The sequence below is a fragment of the Vombatus ursinus genome, unplaced genomic scaffold, assembly GCF_900497805.2.
Source record: "Vombatus ursinus unplaced genomic scaffold, bare-nosed wombat genome assembly UNPS02014794.1, whole genome shotgun sequence".
NCBI lineage: Eukaryota > Metazoa > Chordata > Mammalia > Diprotodontia > Vombatidae > Vombatus > Vombatus ursinus.
In genome coordinates this window covers 12,460,803-12,475,815 of record NW_020954572.1, presented here as the reverse complement: position 1 = coordinate 12,475,815, position 15,013 = coordinate 12,460,803, and the positions used below count along the sequence as shown (strand labels likewise).

The 15,013-nt window shown below is 34.6% G+C and overlaps 1 protein-coding gene across 2 annotated transcripts in view; it reads left to right on the top strand.

Moving 5' to 3' along the window:
- The window catches only part of HEATR5A (HEAT repeat containing 5A), a 159,325-nt gene that overhangs the window by 84,361 nt on the left and 59,951 nt on the right, over nt 1–15,013 (top strand). For both annotated transcript variants that reach the window (XM_027870004.1, XM_027870003.1), the window contains exons 19-21: nt 3,361–3,520; nt 6,760–6,949; nt 7,584–7,753. In XM_027870004.1, the coding sequence (XP_027725805.1) occupies nt 3,361–3,520; nt 6,760–6,949; nt 7,584–7,753 (520 nt within the window). The remainder of the gene's footprint in view (nt 1–3,360; nt 3,521–6,759; nt 6,950–7,583; nt 7,754–15,013) is intronic.

The following is a 15,013-nucleotide window of genomic DNA, read 5'->3' as shown; positions in this document are numbered from 1 at the left end:
ACACACACACACACACACACACACACACACACACACACACACACACAGACACACACACGCACACACACACGCACGCACAGAACCAATATAACCAAAAATAATTGCCCAGATTTCTTAGAACCAAAAAGCAATATAGAGGTTGAAAAGATCTACCAGTCACCTTCTAAAAGAAACTGCAAATGAAACTTCCCAGGAACATTACAATCAAAATCCAAAACTCCGAAGTCAAGGAAAAAATATTTAAGCAGTCAGAAAAGAAGAATTAAGTAGCAGGGGGACACTGTTAGGATCACACAAGATTTAGTGGCCACCATTGTACGAGAACAGAGAGTTTGGAATATGATATTCCATAAGGCAAAGAATTTACTTTACAACTAAAATAACTTGACCAGCAAAACTGAATGTAATCCTACAGGGAGAAATGGATCTTTAAAGAAATAGAGGACTTCCAAATATTCCTGAAGAAACGACCATAGCTGAGTAGAAAATCTGACATAGATACATAGGAATCATGAGAAAAATAATAATAAGTGAGCAGTCATAAAATACTAAACTAGATTAGATGTTTGTCTTATATAGGAAAGTGATACATATAACTCCTTAGAACTCTATCATCCTTAGGGAATGGGAGCCGAGCAGAATTTTAGAAAAGTTAGATATGATAAACTTCTGAGGAGTATACCTATTTCTCAGCTGTGCATGCACCTTCTCAAAAATTGACCATGTGATAGGGCACAAAAGCTTCACAAACAGATGCAGAAAAGCAAAAATATTAAATGCCCTTTTTACTGACCACAATACAATAAAAAAATTACATTCAATAAAAGGCCTTGAAGTAAAAATTAAAAATTAATTAGAAACAGAATAATCCTGAAAAATGGATGACCTGTCAAAATAAATCATAGAAAACATCCGTAATTTAATTTAAAATAATTTCAAAGGGGGTAAAGCGAAGGTGGTAGGAAGCTGAATAGTTAATTTTCCTTCTCAGACTTCTCCAAACTGATCTAGAAAAATGCATCAGGCCAAATCCTGATGAGAAAATGGAAAAAAAGTCACAGTGTGTCATTTTTCCACCTGTTACCACATAGAGAGATAGACATTTAGGTCTTCAGACACTGGAAATAGTACTGGCCAGGAGCATGCTAGTCATGAAGCACTTGTGCCCAGAAAGAGATGTACTAGAGAAAGAAGAAATCTCATACTCATACAGGGTATTCTCAGACCCATATCAGGTTGCTGCAACAGGGACAGGTACCAACTTCCAATTTGCAACTTTGTCACCTACTGCCCAGTTCCAAGTCAAAGATCCAGGACAGATTGAGAAGGGAACATGTATAGGGAAGTGACTTTCCCAGGTAGAGAGGCTTTGAACTGTGGAGAAAGGAGGAAGATCTGAAGCCAGCAGCAGTGGTATGGCTCAGGTATGGAGCAGGATCTCACTTAAAGCATCTAGCCTCTCCTGCAAAAGAATAACCAAGATAGGCATCCAAGATCAAAGGGAAACCTATAATTCTGCCGCTCTCTACCAACAGCTTTCCAGCTGGATGATGGAGACTGAATGCCACAGTAGTCTCCTTTTGCACAGACCCAAACTTAGTCCAGGAACTTGCAGAGCTTAGACCAGAGGAGCATCAATCAGACTTTGCCCTGGATCAGACTACTTTGAGAACACTGAAAGCCTATAGGTCTCCACTCTGTCTCTGAGATCCTGGAATAATACAATGCTTTATAATCCAAACAAACAAACAAAACAAAACAGCAATGGGATCATCCCAGGCCTTCCTTCCAGAAGTGTGACAGAGCCTAGCTCTAATATTAATTCTGCATCAGGCAGTAGGTTGGAACAATGGACAAACAACAACAGCAACAACAAAAAATCCTTATCATAATGAGCTATTGTGATGGCGAGGAAGCTCAAGACACAAACACAGAAGAAGAGTGTGACTCCTGAAACATCTACAAGCAATGCCTCAGAGAAAAATATAGCTTGGGCACAAACACAACTAGAATTCCTGGAAGAGATGAAACAAGAGTTAAAAAAAAAGGTTTAAAATGTTTTTATAAATTAAATGAAGGCACTTGAGGGAAAAAATTGGAAAAGAAATGAGAGCTTTGGAAGAAAGAATTGAAAAGGGATTAACAACTTGGCAAGAGATACAAAATTTTATCCAAGCAACAAACTCCCTGAAAATTCAAATGAATTGAAAGGGAGGCAGTGACTCCATGAGGCAACAAGAAATATTAGAACAAAGTCAGAAGGCTGGAAAAAAGTATAGAAGAAAATATAAGGTATCTTGCAGCAAAACCAGTTGACTTAGAGAAAAGATCTAGGAGAAAAAAATTTTGTCACTGGACTATCTGAATGCTATGACCAATAAAAGAACCTAGCCATCATATTTCAAGAAATCTTAAAAGTAGTTGTTCAGTTGTTTTTCAGCTCTGTCTCACCCTTCATGACCCTTTTTGGGAGGTTTTCTTGGCAAAGATACTGGAGTGGCTTGCCATTTCCTTCTCTAGTTCATGTGACAAATGAGGAAACTGAGGCAAACAGGGTTAAATGACTTGCCTAGGATCACCCAGCTAGTAAGTGTGTGAGACCAGATTTAAACTCCAGGCCTAGTGCTCTATCCACCTACATCTTAAAAAGAAACTGTCCAAATTTCTTAGAACCATAGGACATAGTGGAAATAGAATGAAAACACTTCACTGCCTGAAAAAAACCCCAAAATGGGAACTCACGGGAACATTAATAAAAATCCAGAGCCTACAGGTCAAAAAAAAATATACTGCAAATATTCAGAAAAAAGGAATTTAAGCATTAAAGAAACATAGAATCTCACACAATTTAACAGCCACCACTATAAAGGAGTGGATAGCTTGCCACATGATATTCCAGAAGGCAAAGGAAATCAACTTATAGGCAAAAATAACTTACCTGGAAAAAGTGAATGTAATACTGTAGGTGAGGAGGAAATGGATTTTTAATGAAATAGAGTACTACTCCAAGCATTCCTGATGAAAAGATCAGAGTCATGGAGAAACTTTGAAATTGAAACACAAGAGTGAGGGAACCATAAAAAGATAAACATGAGTGAACAGTGGCAAAGGACTAAACATGGATAAGCTGATTCCATTGAAATATGAGAAGATGATGACTGAATCATTAATTATACAATTTTACATCATTTTAAAGTATTACTCTGTTCAGTACAGTTAACATTTCTAAATGTTGCCCAACTATAACTAAGTTCTAGTTTTTATAACCAATGATGTTTATTCAGGAATTTTGGCATGACAATATAATTGTATTCCCTTTTTTAAAAATTTCTCTATTTGTATTTTTCCTCCATAAAATAGACTGAAATCAGCTAGGGATGTGGTAACCAGAACAGGACATTCTTTGGCTCTGGGATCCCTGCATAGATATTTAGGAGGAATGGGGTCTTCTCAACACTTGAGTGCTTGTATTGGTATCCTTTATACTTTGTCACAGGACGGAACTTCTCCTGATGTACAGGTAAGGTACTCCATTTGATACCTTCATCAGAAACATGCTTTTTATAGGTGCTATAAGTGATTTTCTTTTCTTTAAGAGTTGACACTTCATGGAAAATATTTTTCTGTAATGAATTTCAAAGCCATTTCTAGCCTTGATTAGGCTTTTATTTATTTATTGGGCCTTTCCATACATCAAACCTCAAACTCATATTAAACTTATCATCCCACAGATTGTAATCTGCTATGTATCTTACCATTTTTCATCAGTGATAGTACCATTGCTTCCATTTCCAAGTTAAAATATTGAAATTATTTTGTATTTCTCTTTTCTCGTTTGCTTTGCTTTTCAGATCAATCAGGAAGACCTTTTAATTATTCCTTCAGAAATATTTCTCATATTCTTCCTTTACCTTCCATCCTTAATATCACTATTTTTAAGTCTCTGCACATATTACTTCATCCCTGGATTACTACTGTAGCCTCATAACTGAACTCTATCTCCAGGTTCTTCCCCATTCAAATTCCTCCTGCAAGTTAATCTTCCTAAAACATTTACTGTATAATGTTACTTACTTGCTTAAAAAATCCACAGTGGATCCAGATGGCCTTTTGGATCAAATCAGAACTCCCAGGCTGACTTTTAATTTCCATCATCAAGTAACCCTACCAAAACTATTTAGCTTTGTTTCCTACTACATCAGATCTCTATTATATCTGATCTCTATCTTCCCTACATAAATGCTATTTTCATTCCTGCCTCTGGAGTTTTCCTTTGCTTTCTTCTTCTGTTGGGATGCTCTTTCCTTTGCTATAAATTCTTGGCTGTCAGGTTCTAACTCAGGTCCTACCTACCATTTCTGAAGTTTTATCTAATCCCAGCCTACAGTCTCTGAAGGTACTATCACATATATTGTCTGTACCAATCCAGCAGTTAATGACATAATATTGTCTCATCTACTATACTTTAATCTCTTCAAAATCAAAGACTATTTTGAATCCTCTCCTCCCTGCTCATTTGCACAGGCCATTTAGTGAATGTCTAACAGGCAAAAAGTGAATACTTATTTAATAACTTTGGTTGATTGACTAAAAAAAAAAAACAAAACACTTCCAAATTTTTCAGTGTCATGAAGGCAACATTTATCTTTTTAATAAATTATCTTTGGAATAGTAGTTAATTTTATGATAATATAAATAGTTTTATGTTTTGTTTCATAAACATAAAACATAAACTGGAAGGGAAGCAGAACAGACTAGGGAATGGTTGTGAGCTGGGGGTATTAAGCTTCTCTGCATTATACATCTCTGAATGCTTGGGGGTAGGGTAAGAGTATCTTTAACGTTTATCAAAATGGTGCTGATTGCGGTGGTTTTCACGGAGTCATGATCTGGGTTGACTTTTCTCCTACTCCCACCCTCTGTACTGCTTCTCCCATTGCCCAGAACCCTCTTCCCATTCTTACCACTATCCGTAATCCCACTGATAACCTGTTCACTATAGAGAAGACTAACAATTCAGAAGGCAAAGCTTCTTGAATATGGTGATGACATGGCCACCTGCATAAAAGCAATAGGGGACCAGCCTCTCTAATAAAGAGTGCTGCCTACTCTCTGGAGCCTGCACAGGGACATATTCATGGGGCAGAGGTCAACTTGGAATCATTTCCAACATTGAGCAAAAAACCACCACCAACTAGAAGATACAGCTGGTTAATAACTGCCGGGGAAAAGTGGAGCATGAACTAAGATCCATTTGCACCATCCTAGAGAAGTGTTGGATAAATTTTTAACAGCAAATAATCCAGAGAGCAAGGTGTTCTATATGAAAATAAAGAGACTGTTTCCTCCACAGTTTCAGGTAGTGTGTGGTAATGATCAAAAACAAACAGTTGATGATTTCTGAGGGGCTTATCAAGAAGCATTTGACATCACCAAGAAAGAGATGTAACCTGTATATCCAGTTTACCTGCAGCTAATGCTTAACTTTTCTGTATTTTACTATGTGATCCTTAATAACCTAGAGTTTGCCTCCACTTTGACTGAAAGGGCTTTTGATTGGATTGACCCAGGACGAGATACTGAATGAAGACTCATACAAAGACAGTAACATTATTATAGAGTTGCTTAGAGACAACTTAACATTATGAACATCAGACAGTGCAAGAAAAGAATGTTATGCTGCAGAAATGTAGAAAATTAAACTTCATGCTTCCCCTCAAGGAACCTTTTTAAAAGTCTCCATTCCTTATAGCACCACTTGGATTTCCTTTAGTAAAGAGAATATATCCATGTGCATGAAAACCAACCATTTATGTAGTCTTTTTGCTGTTCTTATGTTTTCCTTTTTAGAAGAAATATGGAAGAACTGGGTAAAATGGAAACAAGTTTGGTATTTCAGAGCTAGGGATGACAAAGTGAAATATGCCTTCTGTAAAATAAGCCTTGGAGACCACAGTATGTTTGTGTCAGCAGATATACTGTTCAATTGCTTTTGTTTAAGTTGAAAATTTTCCTCTCTCAATAAAAATTCACTCATAAAAAAAAGAATTCAAGTAAAATCCTTTGAATATAAAGTTTCATATTTCAGTTTCAGTCTTTAGGAGGATATCATTTTAACCACCTTATGATGAAAAGTTGTATTGCTACATTATATTCACTTAATGGTTGGAAAGCATTCAGTCAATCAACAGACACTGTCATAAAGTAATTTATATTCTAACTCTCTCTGTCATAGGGTTTACTTTATTTTATGTTTAGTGTGATGTGAAATTCTTCACTGGTTTACAAAAATAATATGGGGTGAGAGGATTTTTGTTCCTTGTGTAAGTTTCTTCAGAAGCCATTGTTTAAACTGGCTTTAAACCAATACTCTATGTAAGCAATAAGCTATTAATAGACAGTAATATAATTTCAAATTATTTTACGGTGATTAGTATTAAGATGCATATAAATATGTATTTCATTCCAAAATATACAATCAAACATGAGGCTAGATGGGGGGAGCAGTGAGCTCTGTGTGCTTAGTTTAAAGATAATAGTATAGAATTCCTTTACTTCAGTTAGTTTCAAGAAAATAGCCTTGAATTTCATTTTCATATTTATCCATGATGTTCATTATTGGATATGGAGACAAGGGGCTTTTAGGAAATCTAGTTCTTAAAATTTTTTTCTTTGATCTGTTATTTAATGTTACTATGATATTTTTTAAATGTTATATTCTTTGTTGTAACAGTTCTTTTTTCCCCCCTAATTTCCCAGACGTGGGCACTACATTCTCTCTCTTTGATAATTGATTCTGCTGGCCCACTGTACCATGTACATGTGGAATCTACCCTGTCTCTTATACTAATGTTGTTGTTGACTGTTCCACCTACTCATGCTGAAGTTCACCAAAGTCTTGGACGATGTTTGAATGTACTTATCACTACATTGGGCCCTGAGTTGCAAGGTTTGAATAACTTCTTTTTAAATGATTCATTCATAAGGTAGTGATGTTTAAATATTTTTTGAATCAGTGCACTGTATAGAAAAATATTTCACAACTTGTCCAGCAATGTTCTCTTTTGACCTTTTGGTAGCTCATATGAACTATTGTGAATCAACATTAATGTAATATGGGAAAGCATCCAAATGAGAGAAATAAATGGACCCCCCAAAACTAATATGTTCATTCTAGTCTGTTCAGAACCAGAGGAATATATGTTTAGTGATAGAAAGTGCCTTTGAACTAATGCAACGTACATGGTAACAATTCCACCGCTGAGGTTATCTGCTAATTGCAACCCTGGCTGTTCAGGGAAAAAAAAAATTGATGTGATTTTCAGGTGATTTGATTTAAGTGCATTGATTGTTGATATCTTATTGAATCAACCCCTTATTTTCTGAATGAGACTTTAATTTTTTCATAATAGCACCAAATAGCACAGCATCAACCATTTTTCTTAGAATAAATTTTACTTCAATAATTTTATTTTCAGTCAGAAATAAATAAATGCCACCCTTTTTGTGCATCTTAATAATGAAATGGCATAACTTGAAACATCATAGGCCCATTTATTAAAAGATTTCTCTTTTTATTTTAGGTAGCAGTACTGCAGTTTCTACTTTACGGACATCCTGTCTTTTGGGATGTGCAGTAATGCAGGATAATCCAGATTGCCTTGTTCAAGCTCAAGCCATATCTTGTCTTCAGCAACTTCATATGTTTGCTCCTCGTTATGTCAATTTATCTAGTCTGGTCAGCTGCCTCTGTGTAAGTATAAAATTTTAAATGTGTTATTCCCTTCTTTTATTTGAAATTTCTTAAAATTTATCTTAAATCATTTTTTAAATTCTCAGGAATATTGTATTAGTATAATGTTTAGCTTTCTCTGATTCTGTTCTTTCTTAAGTCTTCATATATGTCTTAAATTACATTAGTTCATTTTTTAAAAATCATGCCTTCCATCTCATGCCCAAAAGCTCAGGGCTTAGATTAATGGTTTGTTAAGCCAAATGTATGAAATATTCATTTATTCAACAAATATTTATCAAGTGGCTACTATGTGTACAGCACTGTACTAAGCACGGTGGAGTCTACAAACATGTAGAAAATGTGGTACTTGTCCAAAGAGCACTGATCTTAGAGCCATAAAACCAAACACATATTAGCTATTGTGAGCCCAGATGAGTTACAACCTATTTTAGCCTCAGTTTCTTAATATCTGAAATAGGGATAACAGTATTTACAAGACCTACTTAACAAATTTGTTCTGAGTAAAATTTTTGTTAATCCTTAAAACAATACATAATTGTAAGTTCTTATTACTCAGTTTAATAAAAATAAATGATGTATAGTTCCGAACAAAAAATAATTTTTGGTTTGGGTTTCTGAGTATGCTTTGATAATATCTGTTACAGCAATATACCCAGGGAATAATCAGTTATAACACTATGCTTTAAAGGAATAAAAAATGTTCGATATTATTCATATCCTTCTGAGCTTTGCTTTGAATCTTGTTTTCATGTTAAAGAAATATATTACAAGAAACCAAACTTAAGGATTTACCAAAGAAGTGTGTTTAGTTTTATATTCTTTTACAAATCTGTGAATTTGAAGCCCAGAATGAAACACAGAATATTAGAGCTGTAAGGACCCTTAGAAACCATCTATCTTTACAGATAAAGTAATGGAGGAAGTTAAGTAACTCATCCGAGGTCATATAACTATTTATTAAAACCTGGAGCTAGAACACTTGGTCCTCTGACTTCAGGTTTTGAAATTGAGTTTAATTTGGACTCTATTCAAAACCAGAAGTATGTCCCACTTCCCATTATACCATTCTGAATTTTGCTAATTGCTCTCATTTTTTATGAAGTTTCAATTTCATTTCTTCTTACACTCGTTTTCATAACAATGCTTATACTTAAGCAATCAAAAATTTTATTGACGTGGGCATTTCCTCCACCAGCCTCTCTGCTTTAGGAGTTGTAAATGTAACTTGTAAGTTGCTACGACCAAAGCAGATCCTTAGCTTATGCCCATTCTGCCCAGACTTAAGCAGATTGGTCCCACTGACTTGAAAACAGTAGCTAAGCCTACACTTAAAACCTTTTCCACCAGGAAAAATTATAGCTTGTGCTTTTCTGAAATGGGATTACCTACACATCATGATAAGGCATTCAAATAGAACTCTAGTTTAAGTTTGGGAGCAATATGTATAACAAAGTCAGATTCTTTATGGCTTCAGCCAAACTTATCTCAGAAAAACTCATCATATACAAATAGGACTTTATTTTACCTGAAAAGTCACACACATCCCCACCCCCCACCCTGGCATATAACTATCTTTTCTTTTCATATCTGAATAACCATTTACAAATCCCAGCCTTATAACAGTATTGATGAACAGTCATCATTGGTGTTTCCAGATTCTTTTCAGTTTGGATTTTATTTTATTTGGGTATTGATTAGGGTTACTGCCATTCTGTACTTGTAAAAGCAAAAAAACTTTTTCCTTCTTGTCTTTCTAAACTCCAATTCTAGGTTAACCTCTGATTTGCATTTCTTTTACTCCTAATTGTGGGCTACTGTACTTCTTTGGATACATGAAAAATTTATATCATCTAATGTCAACTGGGCCTTCATTGCTGTAATGCAGCATCCAAATAAAATTCTTTCTTGTTATACTCCCCATTGTAAATATTTCAAACATTTTTTGTTTCCTCAAACTTTTTTTTTTTTGTGAGGCGATTGGGATTAAGTGACTTGCTTATGGTCACACAGCTAGTGAGTGTCAAGTGTCTGATCTGAGGTCGGATTTGGACTCAGGTCCTCCTGACTCCAAGGCTGGAGCTTTATCCACTGTGCCACTTAACTGCCCCTTCCTCAAACTTTCTGCATCTCCTTTTCAGCAGAGTAGGATGCCTCCTGCTTTACTAAGAAAATAGATTCTGTCACCGCATCTATTACAGACAACCTCTTCTCCTGTTTTACAGTTCAAAATCCCTCTTTATCATCTTCCATTCCTTTCTCTTTTGGGCCAGTCTGTAGTGATGAAATGGCTCTATTTTTTGCCAAGGACAGCCCCATTACTTGTGTTCTCCATTGTCCTCCAGGAGTTTAACCACTTTAATCACCCACTTTCATCTTCAGTCTCTCCTTCTCTACTAACTTGTTTCCTGCAAATTACAAATACATTCTCATCTCATCTATCCTTTAAAAAAAAAAAGCAACCTTCTTTCCACCATACCACCCCATCAAGATATTATTCTATGTCCCTCTACTCTTTCTTATCCAAACATATGGAAAAGGTCATCTGCTCTTATTGGGTTCTCATCCTGACCAACTATTCACTGCTTCTTCCCTACCATTCTTACTTTTGATCACTGCTCACCTGTGACAGCTCTCCCCAAGGTTTCTAGCAATCTCTTAATTGCTTAATCTGATAACTTTTTCTTAATCCCTGTTCTTTTTTATCTTTTTCTACTTTTGGCACTGTTGTTCACTCCCTTACCTCGCATATTCTCTCCTCCTTTTATTGTTTTGATACCCTTCTCACTTGAGTGTATACTCCTAGTTCAGGCTTATTACTTTTTCCTGTACTGTTACAATAAATCCCTAACTTGACTCCCTGCTTCTAGTCTCTACCTTCTCCAGCCCTTCCTCCAAACAATGGCCAGGATAATCATCTGAAAGCATGGATTTCATTAATCAACTCAAAAATATCCAGTAGCTCCTTATAATCTCTAGGGTAAAGCACAAAATCTAAAGCCTCATATTTAATGTATTATACTCTGGTTCTAGCCAGCCTTCTCAGACATTTCACATTACATGTCTTCATATGTTTTCAGCTTTCCTCATTCCCCTTATTGTTAGTGCTCTCTCCTGCTTTACATGATTGTATATTTATTTGAATATTGTGTCACAGCAGTAGAATTTACACTAAAATCTTTGAGCTTGTTAAGTATTGTCTTTTAGAATTTTGCCTTTGTATACTGAAGGCCTACCACAGTATCTTACATATAGTAGGTGCTTAGTAAAAATCTTTTTTAATTGAAGTGGATTGAGTCTATGAACTATTATAATGTCTTTTTTTTTCACTTTAGCTAGAATTTATTTTTTTTAATTTTTTTATTAATTTATTTTGATTTATCAATAATCACTTCCATATGCTTTTGAGTTTAAAATTTTTCTCCCCCTTCTTCCCGACCACCCTCTTCAAGACGGCGCACAATCTGATATAAGCTATACATTTACATTCATATTAAACATATTTTCACATTAGTGATGTTGTAAGTAGAAATTAAAACCAATAGGAGGAACCATCAGAAAGAGGAAACAGAACTCAACAGAAGAGAAAAAAAATAACAATTCGGCTTCCATAGTTCTTTGTTTGGGTGTGGATAGCATTTTCCATCACAAGGCCTCTGGAGATATCTTAGATCCTTGTATTGCCAGAAAGGGTTAAGTTTATCGGTATTAGTCATCACACAACGTGGCTGTTATTGAGTACAACGTTCTCTTGGTTTTGCTCACTTCACTCAGCATCAGACCATACAAGTCTTTCCAGATTTTTCTGAAGTCAGCCTGTTCATCATTTCTTATAGCACAGTAGTATTCCATCACATTCATATACCAACACTTGCTCAGCCATTCCCCAATTGATGGGCATCCTCTCAATTTCCAATTCTTTGCCACCATGAAAAGAGCTGCTATGAATATTTTTGTACATGTAGGTCCTTTTTATAATGTCTTTTTAAATCTACCACTTGAATTCCTTTACATAGTAGAGGCAGTTCAGATATGCATAGTTAGACCAAATACTTTGGCAAACAAGAACCAACCAAACTCAGTTCTTTTAACATTTAGTGTATATATCTATGTACAAATGAATGTTATATAAAAAGATAAATAAACTGTGGTCTCTGTCATCAATGAGTTTACACTCTAATTCTTTTTTGACCTTTTCCAGGTAGAGAAAAGATAAAGAGACTACTGACATGGTCAGATCTTTACCATGAGAACATTTAGAAATATTGAGAAAAATCTCAGTTGAAAGTTTATATGCTCGGTTACTTTTCTTCTTTTTCTTAAGACTTTTATTACATTTTCAGAAATTGTGTCCAAAATCTTTTACTACAACGTTAACTTTTTTTTTTAAGTATTTTAAAAGGTCATTCTTTGTTATTGTGGTTTTCAATCAAGGCATGATTGGTAGTGGATTTTCTATTTTTCAAGTTGTGTTTGTAGTATAACGGAGTTATTAATGATTTGTTGTCAGGAAAAATTTCCAACAATTAGAGGTATCCAAAAAGTAGAATGTGCTGCTTTGGGAGATAGTAGGTTTTTCCCCTTCATTTGAATTCTTCATGAAAAGGCTCATTTAGTAAATCAAAGTGGAGGTCCTCTTGAGAGCCTAGGTAGGACTGGTCAGCCGCTGAGGTTCCTTGTGACTTTGAAAGTCTATGATTCTGTGAAATATTTTTATGTTCTATATTTATTTTGTGTCTGACTTGGTATTCAGAATACATTCCATCCACTGTGAGGGAGAATATCTTTTTAAATGAATAATATTTAACCTCCATCCTCAGTTTTACCTAGCTTTACTAGCTAGTCAACATAGTAGCAATTTAAAAATTTGCTTTTAATTGTAATAAATCTATAATTAACTCTTGGTTACACAAACCACTAAATGTTATTTGCTGGCCATTCTGCCAGCATTTATACCTCCATAGAACCTTGTTTGATCTATTTTAGATAGTGAGGCTTCACCCAGAAATTCAAACTTTGCAAACATACTACATTTTCCTGTTAATTTGGTAAGTTTATTTTGCATTATTTGAGTTTCCTCTTGGTTGAGCATTTTCATGATCTTTTGCCTTTTGATATAACAAAGTCCAAATAAATAATTTGTGGGATATTTTTGAGATGTGGCTAAGCAAATTTGAATGATGTTCAACAATATTTGTATTCAATAATGTCAACATCATCCTGGTGTTTATCTTTTGGTTTTGTCATGACCAGTTTGTCATTTGTTTTTGTGCAGGAGATCTTGTTGGATAATTCTGTGTTGGTAGGTCCCTGACCCTTGACTCCTAAGTTTTTGGAGAGTTTGAAGTGATGTCTGCATTGGGTTTTTGTTGTAATTGTTCTTGTTTTTCCTGGCATCTCTTTGTTCAACTAATCATTAATGCAAAATGCAGTATGTGTAGCATGCTCTATGGTGTTTGTTTCATGGCACCCTAAAGAAACCCTTTCCAATTTTGTCCAGCTGGTACACTTGCTCTTTTTATCTATTTAATTTTGTTTCAGTTTGACTTTATGTATTCATTGCAAAAAAGAAATGAGGTTGCAGTTTAATTCGTATATTTTGCTTGCTTTGTTTGTTTGCCTTAGCCCCTTTTCTTCCTGTTCCTGCTGGAGAATGATGTAGCATTATGAAACCTTCTGATTTGCCTCATGTGGCATCCTGACTTGGGATGCTCTTTTATAATTAGCTGGCAGTCACTTTAAGCATGCCCTTACTGGGAAATGTTTGACCAGCTTAAGTAATCATTGCATTGGTCTTGTTTGTACACTTAAAATCCAACTTGCCAGAGATATTGAGAGGCAGTTTTAAAAATTTAAAATATATTTTCTTAAGTACATAATTAATCCTAGGCATGAAAATAGTTGTTCTGTTTGTGTTTTAACATTTTTGTTAGTTCATGAACTAGTTTTCTTGAACTGATATCTAATATATATGACTGGCATGGTATTAGTTAAAGATCTTTTGCAAGAGATATTTCACTTAGCTGGAGTATTGGCTCATTATATCATTTCACTTCTCATAAATTTTGGGAAATTCTTTCATTTTAATGATCTCCTCTTTAAGTTTTCTTTACAATTATTTTCTCTCTTCTTGAATCTTAGCACCAGTAGTTCTATGCCTTATACTTGTACAAATATGAAGCATTTTTTTCCCCAAAAAGCAGTTACTGCCTAGTATTCTTTTTCTTTTCAGAGTGCCCAATACTATCTACAACTAATTCACCCATCCTATTCCTATTTTCCATCTTTAACCCAACAACAGTCCTCAAGGCACCCTGCAGGAATTATGCTAATGGTTCCTAAATTTTGCTTTGAGAACCAGTATTCAAGGGGACATTTTAATTGTTTCTAATTAATGAGTATTATGGTTATATTAAAGTAAATTTCGTAAGTATGACTCTTTTTTACTCTGTTCCATCTACTCATGGATTCACCCAAATTAAAATCTATTTCTATTACTGGAAGTCTCAGAATTAGTAAGAACTAATAATTTAAGATATATTTAAATTGTCCTTTGTTATTTACTAGCCACATTGTAATAATGCTTACATAGTCCTGCATAATAAAGAATAAGAAATTTAGTTATGATGTTGAAGTGGAAATATTTGGAAGCTGGTTACAAAGCTGCTATCTCTTTAACTACCTGACCCTTTCCTCTTTGAAAAGATAGAGCCTTATTGTGGTTTTAGGTTAAAAATACCTCTGCTTTTCTTTGAAAATGAATTTTCCATCTATACATTAATTTAACATTTTAAAAAAAATAATTGCTCATTTCTGAATGATTTTACATTGGACAATATTCAAAGTACCTTAAACAGAAGTGGCCTTGTCTATTAAAAAGAATCTTTTAAAAAAATACTTTGGTAGACTATCTTGGAATGAACAGATATCAGGGCACATAAACATACAGTGGACAAGAAAAATAACATGACTACTAAATAAACGGCAAACAATTTTTTTCTTACCTCTCTTTTTGTAACTCTTTTTTGTTTTAACTGAATCTTGAGTTTTTTGCTGTTGTAAACTGTCATTTACTTGAATTTTTTCTGCCTCTCTAAACTGTAGTTTTAATATTCTGAATGTTTTATACTTATTGTATTTCAAATACTTAAATATAGTCACAAAATCTAAAGCTGCTTCCAAAAAGTAGAAATAGTACAAATTAGCATTGCATTTTATAGTCTTATGAATATTGGATGTCACATTCTTATGTTTAACACA